The sequence below is a fragment of the Apis cerana genome, linkage group LG6 (genome assembly GCF_029169275.1).
Source record: "Apis cerana isolate GH-2021 linkage group LG6, AcerK_1.0, whole genome shotgun sequence".
Taxonomy (NCBI): domain Eukaryota; kingdom Metazoa; phylum Arthropoda; class Insecta; order Hymenoptera; family Apidae; genus Apis; species Apis cerana.
In genome coordinates this window covers 15,801,847-15,825,624 of record NC_083857.1, presented here as the reverse complement: position 1 = coordinate 15,825,624, position 23,778 = coordinate 15,801,847, and the positions used below count along the sequence as shown (strand labels likewise).

The 23,778-nt window shown below is 27.8% G+C and overlaps 2 protein-coding genes, 3 long non-coding RNA genes and 1 other non-coding gene across 11 annotated transcripts in view; 2 read left to right on the top strand and 4 right to left on the bottom strand.

The window, feature by feature from the left end:
* Window positions 1–138: 138 nt before the first annotated feature.
* On the top strand, window positions 139–211 carry Trnar-ccu (transfer RNA arginine (anticodon CCU)). Its single transcript has one exon. It is a non-coding gene; the product is annotated as a tRNA-Arg (tRNA).
* A 129-nt stretch (window positions 212–340) lies between these two features.
* LOC107999638 (asparagine synthetase [glutamine-hydrolyzing]) lies at window positions 341–3,783 on the bottom strand. Of its 4 annotated transcripts, none has more exons than XM_062076736.1 (10): window positions 3,757–3,783; window positions 2,776–2,922; window positions 2,560–2,685; window positions 2,235–2,471; window positions 1,994–2,168; window positions 1,682–1,911; window positions 1,486–1,613; window positions 1,022–1,311; window positions 721–955; window positions 341–622 (listed from the first exon to the last, which is right to left on the bottom strand). In XM_062076736.1, exons 2-10 carry the CDS (start codon window positions 2,899–2,901, stop codon window positions 454–456), a joined length of 1,716 nt encoding a protein of 571 aa, XP_061932720.1. In that variant the 5' UTR covers window positions 2,902–2,922; window positions 3,757–3,783; the 3' UTR covers window positions 341–453. The 4 variants fall into 4 exon arrangements, with proteins under 4 accessions (XP_061932720.1, XP_061932719.1, XP_016915084.1 ...); XM_062076735.1 differs by lacking the exon at window positions 3,757–3,783 and adding an exon at window positions 3,494–3,703; XM_017059595.3 differs by lacking the exon at window positions 3,757–3,783 and adding an exon at window positions 3,053–3,259.
* Window positions 3,784–4,077: 294 nt separating this feature from the next.
* The window catches only part of LOC107999690 (serine-rich adhesin for platelets-like), a 97,900-nt gene continuing 78,199 nt past the window's right edge, over window positions 4,078–23,778 (top strand). Inside the window, exons 1-2 of one of the 2 annotated variants that reach the window (XM_062076732.1) lie at window positions 4,078–4,679; window positions 22,649–23,374. In XM_062076732.1, the coding sequence (XP_061932716.1) occupies window positions 22,657–23,374 (718 nt within the window). In that variant the 5' untranslated portion in view covers window positions 4,078–4,679; window positions 22,649–22,656. Of the gene's footprint in view, window positions 4,680–18,866; window positions 19,473–22,648; window positions 23,375–23,778 lie in introns of those variants that run through there. The other variant, XM_017059675.2, reaches the window with a different exon arrangement.
* Window positions 8,357–9,929, bottom strand: LOC133666335 (uncharacterized). Its single transcript, XR_009830380.1, has 2 exons — window positions 9,454–9,929; window positions 8,357–9,218 (listed from the first exon to the last, which is right to left on the bottom strand). It is a non-coding gene; the product is annotated as an uncharacterized LOC133666335 (long non-coding RNA).
* Window positions 12,192–15,187, bottom strand: LOC133666333 (uncharacterized). Of its 2 annotated transcripts, XR_009830378.1 has the most exons (3): window positions 14,632–15,187; window positions 14,345–14,518; window positions 12,192–14,181 (listed from the first exon to the last, which is right to left on the bottom strand). It is a non-coding gene; the product is annotated as an uncharacterized LOC133666333 (long non-coding RNA). The 2 variants fall into 2 exon arrangements; XR_009830377.1 differs by having other exon boundaries at window positions 14,345–15,187.
* On the bottom strand, window positions 17,652–21,316 carry LOC133666334 (uncharacterized). Its single transcript, XR_009830379.1, has 2 exons — window positions 19,747–21,316; window positions 17,652–18,867 (listed from the first exon to the last, which is right to left on the bottom strand). It is a non-coding gene; the product is annotated as an uncharacterized LOC133666334 (long non-coding RNA).

Sequence of the window (23,778 nt, the reverse complement as noted above, 5' to 3'; positions counted from 1 at the left end):
TGATATATGTATTTACAATAATAAATATAAATATTGTTAAAAAATAATATTTGTATAATATATATTTATTAATATAATTTTTAATTATTTCTAATTTTTTGTATAATAATTTAAAGATATAAGAAAATTTACACAACAGCCCCTGTGGCCTAATGGATAAGGCATCGGTCTCCTAAACCGGGGATTGTGGGTTCGAGTCCCACCAGGGGTAAAATCATAAGTTCTACATTTTTTGTTACAATATTTATATTTTTTATAATTATTTTCTAGAATGATATTATTTCTAATAACAATACAAGAATTAATAAAAATAAAATAAACATATATTTACACAAACATCTTATTATTAAAATATTTATTGTATTATAATAAATAATATATGTACAATTTTTTTTACAAATTATTTTATACTCTTTTTTTATAAAGTAATTAGAAATTTATATATATAAGTTTTTATATTTTTAATCTCTTTTCATTTTCTTTTTGATTATTTTTTACATCTGCTGCATAATGTATAATAAATCTTGCAGATGGATCAGAAATTCCTTTTACCCACCGTGGCATCCAAAAATATGGTACAAAATTTTCAGCTTGCCCTTTATAATATTTCTCAAAAATTTTTCTGAAATGTTAATATATTTTTTAAATACTAATATTTAATATTAATTTATAAAATAATTTATAAACTAATAGAACAATATATATATGTAAATATTATACCTATAATAAAGAGCTTCTTTCGTTTTTGGAGTACAATGTGGAAATTTTGAATGAGCTTTTTGTAATTCTTCATCTGATATACAAGCATTTACAATATCATGTATAACATGAAAAAGCGATTTCTTAATTGATGTTACACCATCGCTAAAAGCTTCTTTATGCCTCCATAATATATTTGATGGTAAAAGATTTGTATCATTAAAAGCAGATCTTAATAAGTATTTTTCAATTCCTCCTATATCGAACTTATATTTTAATTTATTAATCTTAATCTTTTTAGCTTTTTTTTATAATATCATACCTTGAGGTTGTCTAGAAGCAGGATCCAATGATAAATAATAATTTGTGAATTGAATATCTAAAAATGGAACTCGTAATTCTAAACTAAATGCACTAGTTGTTCTATCTGCTCTCAAACCATCATATAAATATATATCTTTTAATAATCGTACAGATTCATTATGAGCTTCTATTGGATTTGGTGCATCCCTAAAATAAATGTATCCTTGTGCTAATTCATCAGCACCTTCTCCACTAAATATCACAGTTGTTGCTGTATTCTGTTTGATATATCTTGAGATAAGATACATACTATGAAAATAAAATTAATATTTACTATAATTATATTATATTAATTTACTATAATTACTATTTATTATTATTTATTTATATTAATTATTATTTATTTATAAAATTTATTATGTTAATTATTATTTATAAAATTATTATAATTATAAAATATTTCACTAGTAAAATATAATTTACCCAATAGAAGCTCGAATTGTAGTAATATCACAAGTCTCTAACTGATAAATAAGTTTGTCTAAAATATCAATTACATCATTTTGAAAAAAGATTATTTCATGATGTTCAGTTCCTATATATTCTGCAACCTAATAAATATCATTATATTTAATTATTAATAAAAATATTGGATCATAATATAAAATTATTATTTAACCTGTCTAGCTGCAATAATATCTGGACTATCCCCCATACCAATTGCAAAACTTTTTATTTTATATGATAAATTTGCATCTTTTGCATGTTTTACAAGTAAAGCAGCAATTAAACTTGAATCTAAGCCTCCTGATAATAAACAACCAATTTCTCTATCAGACATTAATCTTTTCTGAACAGCAGTTGAAAGTAATTTTCTTATATTTCCATGTATATCTGCATTAATCAAACCTGCAATATAATTTATTATATTATTTCATACATTTAAAACTTATAAATACTATATTACATAATAAATATATTTTCAACAAACTATTATAAGGAACAAAAGCTTGAAAATAAGGTTTGTCTCCAGGTTGATAATAGTTTATGCTTTTTAATAATTTTGTTCTACCATCATTTAAAATTTCATATTCTTCATAATATCCTGGTGGAAATGGTTTTAATGTTAATTTTGAAGTTATATGTTTAATTATTTCTATAAGTCCCTAAATATTAAAAATCAATATTATATACATTTATTTCATATAAAAATAAATCATTTAATTTAATACCTTGCTTTCTGAACAAATTGCTAATTGTCCATCATCAGAACTTAATTTGAAAAGAGGCCTAATACCATAGGGATCTCTACCTATAAGAATTCTTTTATTTTTAATATCCATTAAACAAAATGCAAAAACTCCATCAAGCATCCTGGTCACATTTTCAATACCAAGATGTGCATATAAATGAATTATCACCTCGACATCACATTGAGTGGTATATGTAAATCCATATTCTAGACCAAGCTATAAATTTCAATTTGTTATAATAAGTAAAATGATTAAATGAAATTAAAATTATTTTTAAATAAATAATGAGAAATATTATTATTACTTTTTTACAGTTATAAATTTCACCATTACATAATAAAAATAAATGTGGATATTGATGAAGTCTCATTGGTTGCATACCATAAAGATTATCCACAATTGCTAATCTATGAAATCCAAAATAACCATTCTACAAATGAACAATATAAAAATTTATTTAATATAGTATATTAATAAAAATATAATTATTTGAAAATTTTTTCATAAAATTAATTTATACCTTAATTGCATAATCAAATTCAAGTTTAAATGCTTCTGGACCACGATGTGCAATTTTTTCAAAATTATTACAAATATTAGTTAAGGATGATACATTTAATCCAAAAAGAGCCCAAATTCCACACATTTTTACTTATAATATATTAGTCTATAAAAAAATTATAAATTATTAATTTGTTTAATTAATTAATTATATTAATTTATTATACATGAAAATTTAAAGTATTTCTTAAATAAATATTAGATTAAGGTATTACAAACAATAAAGAATACATTACATTGTTACTATTATACTGTGTAAAATTACAATCGTGAACATCACAGCAAATTGACACGAGTGCGGTTATTCCACGTACATATATATTGTGCAATATGTACGATTTCATACAGTTTTCTGATGTAATATTTATGACATTTCGTTATCAATATGCTAATATACAAAATATAAACTTCAGAATAATTGATGATTTTATTTTTTCATTTTACCTTATTATTATCAAAAATATCAAATCTTATTATTTTAACTCATTTTTAATTTTTTAATTTTATCTTTTGTAATTGTATAATTTTTCCATAATAGACAAAATTATTAAAAATATAATAAAAATTTAAGATATTGAAATAAATAGAAATTTTTCTTTATTGTTTATATAGTTAAAAAATTAATTTCATTTGCAAATATAAGAAACAGTATAATTAATTTAAATGAAAAATATTACTTTCTTATCTTGTCAAAATGTCTATTCTTAATATATTTTAAAATTATTTATTTTAATAAAATAAATTCTAAAATATATTTATTGTACACATTTGCATTTTATAACACATTATATAAAATCTTTTTTTTTATTAGATAGAATTTATTCATTTAATTTAATTAAATTAGATGATTAAATTGTTAAACAGTTATCTTCGCTTTATCTTTTTTTTATTTATGGCAAATATTTGTTAAAAAACTATATTGATAATCAAATGTTCATACATCGTTTGCAGTCAGTGGTGCCCTCTTCCAATACATCTAAAAATTTGGTAATATGAAGTGGCGATTATATTAAAGACGAGAAAGAGATATGATCACAGTAAGACCTCTTTTCCGTTTACTCTTTTTCTGTTTAATTTTTCAATTGTCATAATTGTTTTTCTAATAATATATATATTTGAAATTGATCAATTTATACTTAATTATAAAAATCATGTTTATATAGAAAACCTGATAATTGAATCGTGTGTGTATCAAACGTCTAGATCGTTTATTCAATCAGCTGGTCACTTGTAGAACCGCCTTGAATGTTGGCATACAAATGCATGGAGCAGTTGGCTCTCGCCAGAGCTCCAAGAAGGATGTGCGATCGGGGGTGTACGCTTCTTGAAACTGCCACCGGTTTCTTGCGTGCCGGCCGCTTCATGGCCTATAACGCGGCACCATAGCCTCGGCTATTTAATAAAATATCTTTATTTCGTGGTTTATTTATCCGTCCGGTGTAAAGAGTGTGATTAACATATTTGCAAAAATGGAATAATCGTTGGCGAAAAAGTTTTTGGTGACGAATCATTTTTCACGGCGGAAACGATATCGAAGATCGTCGACGTTCGTTACTTACCGTGTACTTAATGTAAAGTTTAAGTTTGATGTTAAAACTTGCATTTTCAAGGTTAAAAGCGACAAATATTTTTAAGACGAAGGTGGTGCGTTCGGCATTTTTCGACGCGCTTAGGTTAAGTGTCAACATACCATCGTTGAATGACAAGTTCAAAAGAAGACAGATATCTACTTGTCGTCTCAATTATTTCAAAGCTTTTCTTACGAATGTTGAAAAACTGCTCGAATTCTATCTTTGAGAAAGAGCAATAAACATCATTCATTATAGTGAAGAAACGAGGAGACGAAGTTCGCCATTGCAAGAGGTCAAATCCAACATATTTGTGTGCGCTTTTTGGTGTAACGAAAATTTTTTACAAACGCAAGTCGGTTAATACGGTGGAAGTGTTTTAAAAAAGAGAATTTATAAATTTTTCAACAGTTTAACGATTATGCGTTTTATCAACAAATGAAAATGATATGAGATGATTTTTCGATAACGTAATTTGATAAATTATATAAAATTTGACAAAACAAAATAAAATTTGATTTTAATCAATTATTATTAAATCATTGAATATTGGAATTATGATTTTATTAATTTATATTTATATGCAAAAAATGGAAAGAAAATATATACAATTGAATGACAAAAAATGATTGGCATTAACAAATCATAGGGTTTGTTATCAATATTATCTAAAAGTTTACATCATTTTTGTACTTAATGCAAAACCTAACCTCAATGCAAGTAATACAAAGTACTTATCATAGATTGAAATCTGCACTACTTTAATTTTTTCAATGAAATAAACTGGAGAATACATAAAGTTAATTTTTATGGTTTTTAAAACAGTAATTGCTACTTAACAGTTTTTCAGTCTTGGAAAAGAGAAAATACACTGTATCATTATCTATTTATCGACAGTGTATAGAGTTCAATGGTGAAAAATTTGTTCAGTGTGTGAATACATAATTCGTGAAACGCTTTTTGATATTAACAATTTCATTGCTACTAACAAAGCAGCTATTGGGAAAGCACGCAACGATTATTTTCCATAATCGCAACAAGAACGATTATTACACAAATTAACGACATCGTTGCTAAAAAATTTTTAAACAGTACAACGCATCGTATCAAGGTAATTGCATATATGTTAATGATATAAAAACTAATTAATAAAACTAATTAATATATTTTATTTTATAAAATTTTTTCTTAATTTTTTTTTTAATCTTTTTTTTAATCTCTATCTTCAATAATATTTAAATTATATATACTTATTAATGTCAAAGTACAGTTTAAATTATTTAAAAATAAAACGTAACATTTATTTTATAACATACTATTTTTTATGAAATAATTTTGAAGTAAATAATTGATTAGTATTAATGTTTTAATGTCAATTAATTTTTGTAATTCGATTTTTGAACCGAATCATTTTTGATACAATTTAGCGATTCGGTCATAATATTAATTAAATAACAAAAATAAAATATGTTAGGAATAAATTTACGATATAAATACTATATAAATCATATTTGACTCTGATATCATAACTTCGAGAATAGTTATAATTATTTATTGTATATTTTTATATTTATTCGAACAAATAATGTTCAGACATATATAATATCAAGTAAATAAAAATTGCAATTAAACAAAATGCTTCATATTTATGAAGCGTATCAACTCTAATTTTCTATTCTTATTTTTATGAGCTGTTATACGTTCAGTTATGTGTAAATGTTTTTGTAATCATTTAGTCGCTCGCTTTGTCGAACGTTGCCGTTAGTCAAATTATAGTTATCCGTGTTAATTACCGTTACATATATCTATATAATCGAAATTTTCGATAAGTTTAAAGCATACTCTTAAGAGTTATAAATTTTATACCAAGAGTTTTATATATCTAAAAATATATTTATTTAAAAAAAAAAATAAAATAAAAAAATAAAAGATGGAGATCATTACTGTTTTGTTCAATAAGAATACTCTTTTTTTAAATCTAACAGAAAACGATTCTTATTCAAGATCCTCAATTATTTCCTTTTATTTTATCCATTCTGAACAAAATATTTTAAATCAAATAAATAAAATGATTTTATTTATGCTTAAAAATTAAGCACAATGATCTTCATTGAAATAGAATATGATGATTTAAAGAGAATACGAATATAAATTTATATTATGAATTATTTTATTATTATATGAATAATATCGTAATATTTTAGAAGTAACATACAACTTATTACAAACTTTTAAATTATCATAGTTATAATTTAATTAAACTGATAATATATAGTTTGATAGATGGCAAAAATAATAATGAAAATTTCAATATATTACATTTCTTGTATTTTTCTGATCTAGCATTAAAATTATCATTTATTTTTATTCATTATAAAATGATACAATTTCTGATAATACAATCATCAATCGTCAATAAATTAATATTTGACATCAATTCTTTAATTACAAAAAACGAGAATTTTTTTTTAAACAGAATTAATAAATTATTTTATAAATAAAAAATAATCCTTGCCAATAACAATTAAAATATTATTTATTAGAAATAATAATAAATATTAACTTTTTTTATAGAGAGCTAAACTATTTAAAAACAACATGTTATTTATAAGTTAATATTTATGTTATAAGATAATTACATACAAAAGATTATATATTAAAATGAATTCACTGTATATGAATTATTTTTTTTTTTAAATTTTCGTTGTTTTATTATCGTTAGATTTCGATAAATAATTTATAGTCATTTATAATTTATAGAATGTAAAATTATACTTATTCGTTGTTCGTATATTGTTTTTATTTTGATTATTGAATTATTTCTTTGTACTTTCAAATTAAGATAACAGATATTTGGATCGTTTACATTTTGCTCAGTTTTTTGATCCACTTTATTATTTATAGATATGCACAAGATTGTTATACATGATTTATTTCTATATGTTCTTGGAAGATGTAATTTTTCCTAGATAGATTTGACTTCGTTCCTAATGTAAACACTATCATTTAGATTAGTAACGGTTATTTACGTTCATCGTTCTTTTTTTTTTTTAAATATTTATGATATCGTTGATAGACGTATATCCATTTTCACAAGTTTAACACAAGTTTGTATGAAATCAATGGGGGAAAAAAAACTGTAGAAATTGTCTGTTTACGACAAAATGTTATTATTAATAAATTATATTTGATAATTATTTAGATATCTCACTAATTCTGATTTTCAAGATCATTTTAATTTTCGAAATATACATAAAAATATTTTTTATCCTATGGTCTGTATGTCTATATTTTATTTATAAATTTCAATGTAATTTGAGATAGATTCAGATAGATAGGCTCAGCTTAAATTAGTTGAATTACACTTGGAAGAGATTTAGGTTTGTATAAGATTTTGATTAGGTTAGATTAAATTTATTATTTTCTTTAACTCAATCATTTATTTATAAATTAATTTTGATTTTAATTTAGATTTATTTGGCTTTGTTGAAATATAATCCTTTATTAATCTGCATGTCAAACGTATCTTTTAAGTATCTTTCAAGACTTCAAGTCAATCCAAACTAAGTAAATCCATTTAATTAACTAGCTATTATGAGATAATCGAATTAAAATAAATAATAGGTACCTAACTAAAACATTATTCAGTCTTAACCTAATAAATTTTAATTCTGATTTTAGTATAAAGTATTCCTTTTTTTTTTATCATAAAATTTATATAAATATATTTAACGTATCTAATTATATTTATCCTAACTAACTAAATTTCATATATTTGATACTTATTATCTGATTTTAAATTCAAGTATATCTATGTTGGATTTGTTAGGACAAAACAATGAAATGTCTTCTATAAGGATTCTCATGATCCTGAAGTCATGTGTATTTAATCCAATGATTGTGTTATCGTTTGAATTGGATTAGGTAAGGTGTACGTCGTCCGTATTTCACAAATTTAATATTCTTTGTATAAAGTTCAAGTGATTGTTATTTTCCATCAATATTAGCAATTTTGTACATTGTATATACATTGTATATAGTTATCATATTAATATAATAATAATGATGATGATATATTTTTTTCTTTGTATATTTTTTTTTGAATATTTAATCAGTAATATATTATAATTTCTAAAATTAATTTGTAAATTATAATATAAATTATCATCAATATATTCTTTTTTTAATAATAGTAATAATTTTTTTAAACGTATTTAAAATTAAATTAATTTAATTATTTTTGATACAATATCGTTATTTTATGTGTTAATAAAACAATTGTGATATTTAAAGCATTCGAAGATATATTGCATCGAAGATTCTGCGGCTTATTTATTCAAGCTGTACAAATAGAGACCAGTTATTTTCAGTAAATATATTTGTCCATAGATATATAACCGAGTTTACATGTGAACGATGTATCTGAAATTTAAATTCGTTCATCTTTCGAACATTAAAATTTTCCTTATAGCATATAACTAATATAAGTAATAAACTTCTTATCATAAAATATGAGACAAAATTGTTAACTAGTTTCAACTACTTTCAATTATTCCATTCGAACTCGTATTTATAGATTCAAATGTTTCCAACAATTTAATAAATCGTTCTGAATACTAAAATAATAATATCTTTTTTTCATCTATTTAATTTACTTAGTGTTCGATTTGAATTTTCTAAGCTTGATAAAATATCAGCAAGCTCATTAGAATTAGCTGGCTTCCTGATTACTTCAAACAATGTATATTATTACGAAATGTGCACGAGCACATTATTTTAACGATGTATTGTAACATTTCCGTTCAAAAGTCAAAAGGATATTCATTATATTTGTCTGAAAATTTAAAAAAAAAATTAATATAAAAATATATGAATAATAAAAAATATATAAATCAATATTTATTAGCTAACCTAATCATAATGATAATCATAAACATTCAATTTATATATCGTTAGAAAAATGTATTTTAATGAAAAAAAAGGCATAAAAAGTCACAATTTAATATACAAATATTAAAATCTGATTAAAAATAAATATCTCAAGACATTTAGAGCGGGAGTGTACGTACTTAACCTATATCTCTGGCGAAAAGTGTAATTCGGAACGGCTGATTGTAATTAAGAAGCCTATTGGCAGTATATCAGGGATTACGCCGGAAGCAAACACGTATCCATGCGCAACAGTACGATTAATTGCAAGGTCGGATAGGCATAGTGGTTAATTAGCCGGTATTTTTACGAAAGAAAGATGAATGTCACCTCTGATGGATAATGCGCGTGACACTGTGCACGTACTATAACAAGAAACGCTATCGTCACATTTCGTGTTCCGTTCAACAGTCAAATTGAATTCGTTTTAATCTTTCATCTTATATGTCATTCTAGTTTTTTTTCCGCTCTTTGTTATTCGCTTTTCACGGAATTATTTGTTTGATCTTCGCGTTGGTTAAACAGCTTTAACCTATATAATCGTCGGCATTGCTCGATTAATATTGCTAACCTCAAAATTGCATATTGTTGTTCGTTGAATGAACTGCAAATTGTTGGAAACAATTGAGGTTTTTCATAGATCACGAAACAGAATCAAAATTTGGTATATAATAAAAAACATTACATCTTTGTTTAATGATTCTTTTTTGCGAATATAAAAGTCTTTCGATCTTTAGAATACCAACCGAAAAATTTGAGTCTTCCAAGTATTAATGTAATATAATAACTTTTTTTTCCTATAGTGAAATTTTTGTATCTGTTTTGATCTTTTTTTTGATTTCATATAACTATTTTTTTTATATAATGAAAAATCAAGAAATCAAGTAACTTTTTTCTTATTTTCGATAAAAAAATAATAAATCATTTGCATAAAACCGAACATAGTATCATTATACTTTAATGAAACGACACTTTGTGAAGTTAATAAGTAATTGAAACTTTTCAATTATTGCTTTAGTTTAAGTCTCTCGTAAATATGATGATAAAATGCACGAGTGGTTGATTTTCAGTGGTTAATCGTTTCTTTTTATGTATCTTTTTTATAAACTCAAATTTTATTATACTATACTATATATGAATTATATTACATATATTTTATTAAAATTAATATTATTAAAAACTCGATGATTTTCATATTTCCTCAGTACAGATTTCGCCACAGTGATAAATATTTTTTGTAATTTTTTTATAACAGCTGAAGTATAAGATTTTCATGAAAAAAATTTTATTCGACGATTATTGAAAATAAGAAAAAAAGTTACAGTTATCTTTTTCTTTTTCGTTAAATATCCTTTAATATCCTTTATTATTGGATTTTGTATTTGTACAAAATTTGTTAAATAATTTCTAAAATGGCAAAAATATATTTCACGTTCATAAAAGTATGTCATTCTAGATATTATGAACGATACGGTAATACGTCATCGCTTACATTAGGAATGGATTCAATAGTGTATTTTCTATCGAGCAGTACGTGATGTATTTAGATGCATGTATATCGCACGCGTTTATTTTATTCCTTATAAATATTCCTTCTATCGGATAATTGCCATGTTACGAGTTATTCATGTTTCGCATTCTTATAAATTAGATTAATAAGCTATTTTACGAGAAGATCGAATATGACCTTCGATCGATGAAAAAAAAAGAAAAGTTATGTGACAATTACAAAACAATACGATATTGCAATTATCTATGACTAATCTGTAATTTATAATTGGCAAAGGAAAATTACCGTTGGCATATGTGAATGAATCATAGTTCTATTAAAAAAAAAAATTTTATTCGTAACCGAGTTGAATTCAAATTCAGTTCTTGATTTTAAGAACTTGATATCTATCAGATATAACCTATTTATTATATTTCAACTACATTAATCAATAGGATTAGCGAATAAGTAAACATATATAAACTTATATATAATTGTAAAAGATTTTTTAAAAAATGTATTTACTTTTCTAACTACGTTTTCACTCTTATCGTGTTCACGCTGTTATCACTTCCGAATGATATACATTATCGTGGTTGTATTTTTCGAATCAAATTTGTAATTTTATAATTCATTGCAAAAGTCAATATTAGAAAATCGTCAATTCACGATACGTAATCTCAATTTCCTTCATCAAAAAAGATGATTTGGCATTCTGCTGCTTATATATGTATACTACCGTTAAAAAATAAAAACTTTTTTTTTTGAAAGAGAAAGAGAGAGAGAAAGAGAGAATTTCATTTTTTTATCTACGAATAAAAATATTTTCAATGATTTGATAGCATGTTCATTATAGTTATGTAGCTTACGATTATTTATAATTATGAAAATTATATTACTGCTAAATTTTTTTATGTATTAAATATATTTAAAATTATAATTTATTAATTCGATACATATTAAATATTATTGCACTATTAATTCTTATATTTTGATAAAATTTGATTAAAAAACGTAGTATTTCTAATTTTCAATTTATTAAAATATTCAGAGTATAAATATTTATGAAGTAGTATGTATATATAAGTTTGTCTTTGTTAGATGTATTTATTTAGTTGAAGTATAATCGGCTTATTCTAACGAGAGTAACAAGATCGTCAAAGAAATAGTGTATGTCGATTATCTTTCGCCGATGCAGACATTGTGGCGACGGGAATTTACCGACTGGGTCGCCAAGGCGACTTGCCATCATTCGCTGCTCGTAGTGCTTTTCTTTGTGTAGCGATTCTTGATTGTTATTTGCAAAAACTCTTGGCGACGATTCTTCTCAAAAAATTTAGCATAATCAAATGGATAGGGAAAGTCGAATAAATTGATAAGAGTTTGTCGTTTACTTTTCTTTTTCTTTATTGATGTTTAAAGTATGAGTGATGTTTTTAATCTTTTGCGCAATGTCATAATTTTATAGGTTATATATATAGGAAAGATTGTCATTTTTTTTCTTCATAGAGAAATAAATTTTAAAGAGTTTTTTCTTCATAGAGAATATTTAAAGAGTTAGCGATGAATTTTGAATGCGTAAATTAATAAAAGTTAGAGAATAAAGTTAGTAGATGTTCCAAAGGTAATCTTCGTCCTTATCCTGATTTTATAACTCGTACACCCACTTACGTTCTTTCCCCCTCTCCATCACTTTCAGTTTTGCTTTGCATTTGCTTTGCAGTCTATTCTTCGGTATATTCTTGTCGCCAAGATGCCAAAGATGAAGTCATATACGCATATAAATAAAAGTTCTAAGTAAATCTGTCGTAATTGTTGATTTCTCTAGTTACATTTAATATATTTAGCTGATTTAAAAATTCCACTGTGACTCATTCGCGAATTTTATCGTTTTTATTCCGAAAAATTTCTATTAATTTTCATTCATTTCATTTTCTCATATTTAATATTATTTTTTACTACTGATGTAATTATTATCGCATCTCTAAACAATTAATTGATATATAATTGTAAAATGTAAAATAAATCGATCAAAATTAATTCAATTCTGGATCAATTTTTAAAAGTTAGAAATGTTTCACGATAGATAAAATATACCTACATTTTATTTATTATTCTGATCGATGTTAATCATGTTGTTTTCGCGGTGTCAATTACGTTCCACGTGTATCACCGTATACCAATTGAGTTTCAGTATCTTCTTTTCCTGAACCGATTAACTCGATGACACGTTTCATTTTTCTTAGTTCGTTTCTATTCATTGAACGCAATATGCGTTATTATCTTTTTCCCGGCATCTCTTTCTTCTTCGGTTGCGAAACAGTTGCAATACGAACTCTCCGTGTGCGCATTCGTGCATTTTGAGGAGAAACGAGTCACTTTGCGTGGAATTCCTTCTCGGGGCGCGCGTTGTTCACTGGTTTCGACCATAATTGATGCGGAGCACGTGCTTTCAACGTTTGTCACGTGGTCGACCGCGGATCGCCATTCTCATACAAGTTTCCCGCGATTCCGTACAACAATCGCATGATTTACCAACGTACGGATTTATCGTTCAGTGGTAACCGCGTGATTAGATATTTATTGAGCGCGTGTTTCTTTATTAATCGGTTTATTCCTTTGACAACTTTTTTTACAGAAATATTACGCAATAGATTTCACATTCTTTTTATTCTTTCTTAAGATAGATTATTCGAAATTGAAATATATATCTGTGATATACGGAAAATAGATATGCAGATAATTTTAAAACGGAATGAAGATATTTATTTAAAAAAAAAAAAAAAAAAGGAAAGCGATACTGCGGCAATTTATTTCTAGAATATTTATGTCATATCAGTCAAAGATTATCATTATTTGTCTATTGAAAGTTTTTAATTTTTCTAATTCGAAGATTATCGTTTGTTAAAAGTTGAATCAATAATCACGTTTATTGTTCTTGAATTTTGAAATTATAACCACAAATTTTAACCACAGTTTCAGATTATTTATTATCTGTTTTTAATACTCTTTGAAAATTCTTTGAAAATTATTTTCATTTTCAACAATCGAAATCTTTGGAATGTTTTGAAAAGTTATAAAGTTGAAATATGAAAATTCTACTAATATTCCACGAATATATCGTCATCAATTGTCGAACAAACTCGTTTTAATAAATGTACATATGAATTTTTTGTTGGACGTTGATATTTTTATAAGATTTATTACGAATTGAAGCTCTTATTATCCTTCGTCTTTATGGGATGGAATATTGGCAATCATCCTGTGTCCTCTGTTAAATTTGCGTCATAAGCATTCGGTACTTTTCCAGACTCTGGTATAGAATGGAAAGTTTTCCTCCTTTATTGCTTGTAGTATTCAATGGAACGAAAGAGCGAACCTACGCACACGTATTGAAATCGATACAATGTTTTCGTACATTGTGTCATGGACAAAATTTCGTATATTAAAAAAATCGCATTTTTTTTTATGCCAATAAATAATTTTAATGCAATATGATACGACTTTTTTTATGAAAAATTTTTCAAAAAAATTTATCTTACACATCGTCGTAATATCGATCATTCGCTTCATCTTTTCGCTCCTTTTCCCGATAAATTTGCAAAGTTAATTTCAAGCATCCTGTTAAATTTTTATATTCGGAATTGTGAATCGTAAAATGTCGAAAAAGTCGAACGTGCGAAACCTTTTGCAACCAATATCTCTTCCATCATCCACTGATGTTAGATGAAAAAAGAAAAGGAAGGAAAAAAGAATGTGATTCGATAATATCCTTCGGTATTAGATAATCAAATTAAACTTTGCCAACGAGACTTAATGAGACACTCACCTGATGACAGTAATACAGTTCGCTTAACATAAAGATCCCGTGGCTTATTAATGGAACACTTTAATCGTTGGCAAATTGCTTTCGAATCATGCCAAAAAATCCCGTCAGAAATAACTTGTGGTATATCCGCTATAATTCATACACCGCTTGCCAATTGAAGCGGGCATCTCTTTCGCGGCATTATGTAAAGGAAAGAGTCGCGATATGTAATCGATTTACGACGATGTAGGGGGGGGATCGTCGCTATTATGACACAATTGTAAATAAAAATATTTCACCGTTACTTAAAGTCTCTACTTTTTATAAAAATATTTTCAGAATTCAAATCGCGCGTTTTCAAAAAGGAACGCGTTTATTTATTTATCATTGCAAAACTCTGGATATCAGAACCCTGAAATTCGAAAAAAAATTCAATCTGAAGCGGTAATATAATTTCCATTCAACTACTTCCATCGCCAGTTCCACATTATCTCGAACGTATCTCAGTTTGTATTTCATTCTTAAAATTCAATTCACGCTTATTAACAGGCCAGACGTGATCCGATCTATTAACCAAGATTTCAACCAACTGTTTTTTAAATCTCGACTCATGGAAAATTACAGGATAACGAGAGATTCCATGTATAATTATCTTGCTCAGAGAGAGAGAGAGAGAGAGAGAGAGAGAGAGAGAGAGAGAGAGAGAGAGAGAGAGAGAGAGAGAGAGAGAGAGAGAGAGAGAGAGAGAGCGCATAAAAATAGACTAAGAAAGATGAAATAGTAGCGCATGTCGCCCTCATCACGTTGCTTAAGGTAGGTCAGAGGTTAGGTGTAATGCGGGCTTAAAGCATTAATATTAGAGAAACGCGCGACGTCAATGGGCGTCAGCCTTGAATCAGCTGTTTGCTTTCAATGTTGACCGGTATTAATGCAACGCGTGTTCTATAAAACTTGTGTATTCATTTGTCAGAGCCGTTCTTTCGATATATGTCGTCTATAATTATTGTCTATCGATGTGTACAACGAATAATAAATACTTTATTTTATATATATATATGTATAGGGTGTTCATACGTATATTTGTGAAATACTATTGAAGAGTCAATTTTAAAAGCCAAAACAAACGTACAAGTATGTAAAAATCTTGGTTAAACTTTATTTATTGAGTTATAAGATACTTTAAATCTGGTGAAGAATTGATATTGGTGTAATGAGGATCGAATGGTTTTGCTCTTTTTTTTGCTTCGTTTAACTTAATAAACTTAAATTCATTATTAACTTAATAAATAAACAAACCTCAACCGTCACTTTTATATATCAACTTTTGTTTCGAACTCGACCTTCCAGAAGTGTCAGATATAACCTGTATACTATTTATAATATTTTATTTATCATACATAGTATCATAAAATAGAATCGAAAGAATTTCTATTGTTTCTTTTTCAGAAAAAAAAAAAAGATATTGATTAGAAATAAAAAAAAATGAAATTTTTTATCTTAACCTCACTTTTTTATAATCTATTGGAAAATCCTCGTAAAATTAATCGAGATCGTTTTTATAATAAATGATAATAAATAATATTAGAAAATTTTTTCTACATCGTTAAATTTGTAAAAAATTTGAATCTCTACGACTGTATAACATTGTTTCTTATTTTCGATACTGGCTCGTTCTCCGAATAAATGAAATCTTCGAATTATTTCGAACTGCGTGCTCGGTCGGTACATTGACCTTTATCGATTTCACTTTCAGAGATACTTCCGTACTATGGTAGAACAGAAAGTTAAGGGTCACCGATTCTCTATTGTCTAGATGACTTGTCTTCTTCTCCTACTTTTTTATTCTAGAAAACGTTATTGTGAATCATCCTGTAACGATATCTAGACGTTGGTTCATATTGTATTTTCGTCGATGAGTGTACATTCGCGTGTTTTCACTCGTCATCGGATGAAAGAGATTGGATCGTTAACAGGTTTTAAGAGAGGGGGAAAAGAAAATCGGTTACGTCATACGTGAAACGGTATGGATAGTAAAATCGAATCGTAAAATCGATTATAATCGTAAATTTTTTTTTCATTGATATCGATTTCCTTATATATTATCTTTTTCTTAAATATTTACCGAGAACATATTTTATATTTATATCACATTATATTACTAGTTATTCGTATTATCTTCTTGTTAAAATATTTTAATTTATTTATTTATATTAATTGATATAAAAAAAATATTCACACGATTACGATCATACACATGATTTTTTTATATTTTATAAATACACATAAAATATATATACAGAAAAAAATATATAGAAATATCATAAAAAGATAATAAAACAAATTTTAATCCAGTATAAAGTATGTAAAATTTCAAATGTGATTTGTCTTTCCGAATTGTATCAGATATTTTTGAGAGCAACTGTACGCGACTCGATGAGAGACACGTTCCTCTCCAGCGTAAATCTTTTATTAGAATTATATTCTCTTGTATTTTTCATAACTGCTTTTTCACGTCGAGTTCGCATGCCGGATTAAAGCGCGTGCACCTCGTTGGATATTCTCGGAGAATACAGCGGGGCACGAAACACAACGGCAAACTTTGACTCATAGTTTATTGCGATCGTTTCCATTTTTACTTTCTTTCTCCGCGAGGTTTTTTCGTCACTCGTGCGGTTGAAATGATCGATACTACGGAACTATGGCACCGAGAATACGAGAATGGAAAACTTCGTCGATATTTCCCCAAGTCTTTTTTCGTTCTTACGCTATTATTATCGATATATCGTTGGTCTAGTTTTTTCCCCAAATTTTATAGTTATGTTTATAGTTAGCAAATGGAATATTTATGATAAAAATATTATTGAGAATCATTCGTCGAAATCTCTTTTGTTGTAAATCTAAGCTTGAAAGAGGAGCATGAAAATATATGAATTGCTGAAAATGTAAATTTAAAAAGATTATAAATTAATCTCCACTTATGTACGGAATATTATTTTCGTTCGTGACACAAACACAAAAAAAGTTGGTATACACAAAAAATGTTGAGTCAAGATTTATTTATTAAATTCATAAACGATTCAAGATTACGATTGAAGATCAACTAAAATGGAGACAAAGTATAATTATTTTTAATAACTGTATATACTGCTGTCGATATATTAATACTTAAATGGCAATATTTATATAATTTTGGTGAATTTTATTCTTTTTTAAATTTAAAAATTTTATCCAAAAAAAAAGTTAGATTTTTTCTTAAATTCGTAAAATTTATAAATTATTGTTGACGAACAGTAAGAATCGTTTAAGTGCCGGCGTTCTACTATTATTTTTAACTCGTTAAAATATTAAATTCGAAAACTCTTTTTATCTTATTTTATCGAAAAATTATCTAGAAATATTATAGAAATAAATTTTTTTCTACTTTTTCTCTAGTAGAAAACACGAGTACGCTGTCGATAATTACAAAAGAACGGTAGTATTCCTTGAACGCTTTCGAGAAATAAGAACCTTTCACTTCTTTCGTGCGTTCCTCCAGTTTACACGGTTAGTGGCGTTTTCATCGTATTACTGTTATTGTTCTTGCTTGCACGTAATGGACGTATCTGCGAAAGCCAATATTTTTCTCTCACTGCCGATAAAAGTATGTAATCGGTATATTTCCTCGCCAAGCTTCCGCGATAACGAGATGATATCGACGTAACTTTTGTTTAAGTGTTCAACGTGTTAAGTATCAAGGAATTTTATTTACTTTTAAACATCGACGATATTCGACATATTCCAATCCATTTGAGAAATTTCGACGAGAGAGTATTTTAAAGTTTTTTTTTCAATTAAAGAAATAATTTAATTATATTTTCGATAGATGACGAAAAGACGTGAAATAATTTTATCAATAAAATTTTTGTGAAGTCTTCCTTGTCGAGTTATTCGAATTTCCGTTGATTAAGAAATTTTTGCAATTTTTGATTACGAATTTAATCCATTAAATATAACAATTTCGAAATTTTAATATTTTTAGTACTTTCATTCGTTTGCACGAAAGTCGCATTTCAAATTTGTCTTCCATGTTACCCACACATGTAAGTGTTTCGTCATACGTGATACGATTGCAAACGCTTGCGACAAGGTGTACATTCGTTCGATGTCTCATCCCACGTCGATACTCGAATTTGTACGCTTCTCTGTTCGTTCCACGAACGTTTGCTCGAAAGAACGATACTACGACACGTTACACGAAGAATCAGGACGAATTATAACCTATAAACAAAGTAATTCGATTACCTTGAATATCTCATTTGGTTGGATATAATAAATATTTGATTTTATGATTCAAGAACTTATCTAAAATATTTTTGTCGTTCGTTTTAAATGAACCAACAGATTAATTATTTTTATGCTCATTAAAAGACGTTATTGATTCGACATGTACCGATGAATCATTGTTATGAAATTTAGGTCAAGTCGAGAAAAATGTGCATTCTCGAATGTCGAATCGAAGTATAAAAACAAAAATTAATTTTTTCGATCGTCTGTCGCCCAACATATACCATCATTGTGTCTCGTGCTAAGCTCGATTTGGATCGTCTCGACTTCGGTCATTTTAAGACTAGCGAGAAAGAAACTAGACACTAGCGAGATCTACATATATGTGTGGAGGATCGTCACATGTTCCGGATCGGTCTACCAGCCCAATAGAGTTTTACGTCACTACGTAGCACGCGGTAAACAAGTATTCGCGAAACGAGTTTGGCATATTGCCAAAGATTTACGTATATTCCCGCGATATATGTCCGCCCATATCACCGTCACTTTACATTACTCCTGTCAAGATCGTGTTAAACGACGCTGTTTCTTCTCTTCCGGTAAATTTTATTCTGCAACTTGTGACATAAAAAAATTAATTCGGTAACAGGACATTTTGTTTGTAATTTTTTTTTCCAGTTAGTGAATTAATCGAAATCTATATTTTTATTATTATTATTATTATTGTTGTTGTTGTTGTTATTATTATTATCATCATTATTATCATTATTATTATCATTATCCGTATTGTTTATTAATTGTTTTATTTTTCTATTTTTATTTTGTTTCCACTCGATCGATCACTGTAGATTATCTGTAATTTAAAGTACTTACTTATAGACATCTCCGATGAACTATGATTTTGTTGCATTTACATTGATATATACACTAGCTTGAAAGTTATTTATCTTATCGGTGGTATTACGTTTGCTTTGCAAACATTATCTATCACCTTGCCCATTATATTTGGTAGATAAAATTATTCAAACGTAACCTTGTTCAAGGGGATTACGATTGATTGTCTATTCAAATTTTTGTCTTTTGTATTCGATTAGATTAAACGAAATTTAATTTATATCTCGGGAAACAAGCAACTTTGTTATTGAGCAAACCATACCTGTTGCTGTATTAGCAGTAATACTCTGTAAACTGACCTTTATCGATATCGTATTTCCTCATCTTACACGATGATTGCATCTTCAATCGTTCGACAAAGTTTTCACGGTTAAATGTAATATCTAAATATATATTGGCATGCATTTTATTTCAATAGAATTATGATAAATATAATAGTTCAACAATTGTTAATTAAAAAAAGAAATTTTGAACTAACAATAGTTATAATTGCTATTATATAACGAACTTTATTTCAAATTGGAATTAATTCGTCACAAGTTATTCGAGATCACATTCAATTGCTATCGAAGTTCGTAAATATAACCTCACACGTGATAAAATCCGATTTTTTTTTTTTAATAACTTATCGGTATTCTACTGGTTATAATTTTTTGAAAATAATATAAAACACGAACAATATAATCTGTAAACTGTAAACTGTTGCTTTATATTTTGCTTTTTTCTTTTCTTTTCTTTCTTTCTTTTTTTTTTTTTTTTTAACCATCGATCGATACAGAAATATGTGAAAGTTCGTCAACGAAAATAATTAGTCGTAACTATATATAGTCTATATATTTTTTGTTTGTTACACTGTGTTTTGTTATACTTGCTCTTCCCGCCGGGTATAATAGAGGACCAAGTTGCTGTATGATACGCATCTATAACAGAACTTGCATGCTATACAGACAAACGTTTCCACGGTTACGAAATAGAGGGCGTACTTACCGCAATGCGCCAGTGACGCGTTCACGAATGAAACAAAGAATTCTTTTTCATTTAAAAATAAAGGGGGGAGGGAGGGGAAAAAGAGAAAAAAAATATTTAACAAATAATTTTCACTGTTCACACTTTATCATTAATTTTTATGTTTATCACGCTAGTCAGTCGAATCTAAATATACGGTAAATTTATTCGATAGAGACGTCGAGTATAATATACTCGGATTAGAATTTGAATTCAAAGTTTCGTTTGTCGATTGATTGAATTTAATCAATTAAATTATCCAGGTCACCAGCCATTTTTATTTTTTCCTCTAAACCCTAAGATTTAAAACGGTAAACGGTGATACGTATACACGAAATCGAAATTACGAAATAGTGGAGAAACGGAAATTAAAAATGAAAAGAGATTTGATTCAATTTTGATTATCGAACTGTGGATCTTGCTTCTTTTTCTTTTTTTTATTCTAATTCTATTTTCAATAGATTAAATCAACTTTTTCCCACTTATCGTAATATTTAAGATTTTGAGGTTAGAAAAAGAACATATATATATACAGAAGCTAAGAAAATAATAAGATTTCGTTCAATAGAAAAATATATTCGACTAAGATATTCGTAATATTTTTTTTTTTTCCATTGATAGTTATAGAAAGAATAAATGCAAGTTTCTCAAACAATTTTTCAAGACAGTATAAATATTGTTGGTCAACAAGAGGAAGGACGCGTTTCTTACATGAATAGGATGGTGGTTAAGATTTTATTCGTTTCACACATTGTCGCGATATTTCTCGAGATTCTTTTTTCCGTTTCTCATTAAAACTTGCTTCAAAACGCGTTTAAAATGGTCGGCATAGTCTTTTAATTAAAAAATATTTATATTTCCGTATATTCCATTACGTTGCTCATTACATCATTTATATACCTTACATTAATTGCATTATATTAATTTCAATTATAAAATTAAAAAATTGAAATAATCTGGTAATATTTTCATTCGAAAAAAGCTTACGCTTTTTCTTCTTCAATTTTACTTACGAATCATTTTCGAAAAAAAAAAAAAAAAAAGAAAAGAAAAGAAGAATAATATCTTGCCAAATCAAATTTCTTCGTTATCTTCGTACCTTTGTCACTAAGAAGCGCGAATAATTATAAACATGTTCTCTGTTCCACATGAAGGGAATAATAAGGACAGCTCGATGCGTCAACTTGCGAGCATATTATTAGAGAATTAATTAATCGATTGGCGAGTTATTTTTATCTTTTTTTCGGTGCCCTAGTTATCATCGCCTCGATTATAAATCGCTTCGAGAGTATCTTCTATTGCCATCTCCTTTCCTTTCAGAAAAAGATCAGAAAAGTGAACGTTGAAGAAAGGAAGAGAATGATCGCGCAATGAATAGCGAAGTAGACCCGGTGAACCAGCATCATTAACCGTTTTCGAAGGAAACCTTTCACGCGTATATACCTCTCTAAAGCGGAAGTACGTTCGTCGGAGGAAATTGCGAAACGATTTAAAATTTTTCCAACACAATTTTTCGATACACGCGCACCTAGCTGCGCGCGTAACATTCTTGTCGGCGTAATTTTAAAAAATCGTCTCTCATTATGACGCACGTGTCGAAGAGAGTGAGAAAAACTTACGCAAACACGAGCGTGTTAATAATTTCCTTTATTGAAATATAAAGAAGACCGTTTCCTTTCGCGGTCTAATATTGGGATAAAAAATTTGACGCTTCTCTGTTCCACATTTTTCTACGTTCACGTTATTTTCTACGAAATGAAAACGTCAGAATTGGGCGGAGAATTTTCTTCCTTCGTTTCGATCGTGTGAAAAATGAGAGAGGAGAAGAAAATTAGAAAAAATTTGTTAAAATGGAAATTTTGTTTGTTTCTTTCAGATACCTCGATGGAGAGTTCCGGCGGCGACAAGCAGAACGAATCGGACGAGTGCGATGTGACTGCCAATAACCAGCATCATAAGAATAAAATGACGGGCCAGGAGGACAGTAACGTAAAAATAAGTAAGGATTTAGGGGAGCAGGAGGCGTTGAAGAATTTGAAGAACTTAGAGAATATCAGTCAAAATGACGAGGCTTCGAATAAATTATCAAAGGCCGTGTCCCAAGAAGACGAGGATGACGAGGATAAGGACGAGGACGAGTGTAAAGGGTCCGACGAGGACGAGCTCAAAGAGGAGAAAACGGACGGGAAAAAGGACGAGGATACGTCGAGCGGCACGACGTCGACGAGCACCTCCGATGACGAGTCCGAGACAAGCTCGGACGACAAGACGGAAGCTTCGAAGACCGAGCACACGAAGACGGTCACATCCGAGGCCAAGAAAGAGGATCAAACGTCGAAAAATGACGACACGACGGACGACAGTGACATAGAGGACGATTTAATTTCGGCCATCAATTATAACACCATCACCTCGTTGGCCGCCCTCAAGGATATGCTGCAATCCTCTGGCGAGGATTCGGACGGCGTCGACAGTTTCTTTCATCATTACTTCCTCTCTCACGTGAACAGGCTACCGTCGAGAAATCAAACGCATAGCCCCTACCCCTGGGGCAGAAGATTGTCCGAGTGCAAGGAGGAGGATGAATACGAGAACGAAGATGGTAAGGAAGATTTTCCTTTTTCTTAAATAATGATGAGCAAGGACAGATGTGTTAAAATATAACGAAAGTGAAAGGTATGAAAAGAAGGAAAGTAGCAAGTTTATTTTAGTTTAAATTCTGTTACTTCTTCCATTTTGCTGAGTATCCTGATAAATATATTACTTTAAGAAAAAACGTTAATTGCTATCCTAGTAACTAGATACTAGTAACTCGTAAATATATTCTATTAGATATTTGATAATTTAATAATTAAAGTGATACATTCACGTTGAATTATTAATTACCCGTTACCGAGCAAATATACTATTAAATTCTTGTTAATCGTCAGAGACGCGATATGGGAAGAAATATCGGGTTTTTTTTCTGGATTAAGTTTTAAGAATAATATTGGAAAATTATCGAGC

Excerpts from the sequence above, each read along its gene's own strand:
- LOC107999638 (XM_062076736.1), bottom strand. The coding sequence starts at position 2,901 with ATGTGTGGAATTTGGGCTCTTTTTGGATTAAATGTATCATCCTTAACT. Across the intron at positions 2,472-2,559 it reads AAATTTATAACTGTAAAAAA|CTTGGTCTAGAATATGGATT; the intron begins GTAATAATAATA and ends TGAAATTTATAG. Across the intron at positions 1,312-1,485 it reads ACAATTCGAGCTTCTATTGG|TATGTATCTTATCTCAAGAT; the intron begins GTAAATTATATT and ends TTATTTTCATAG.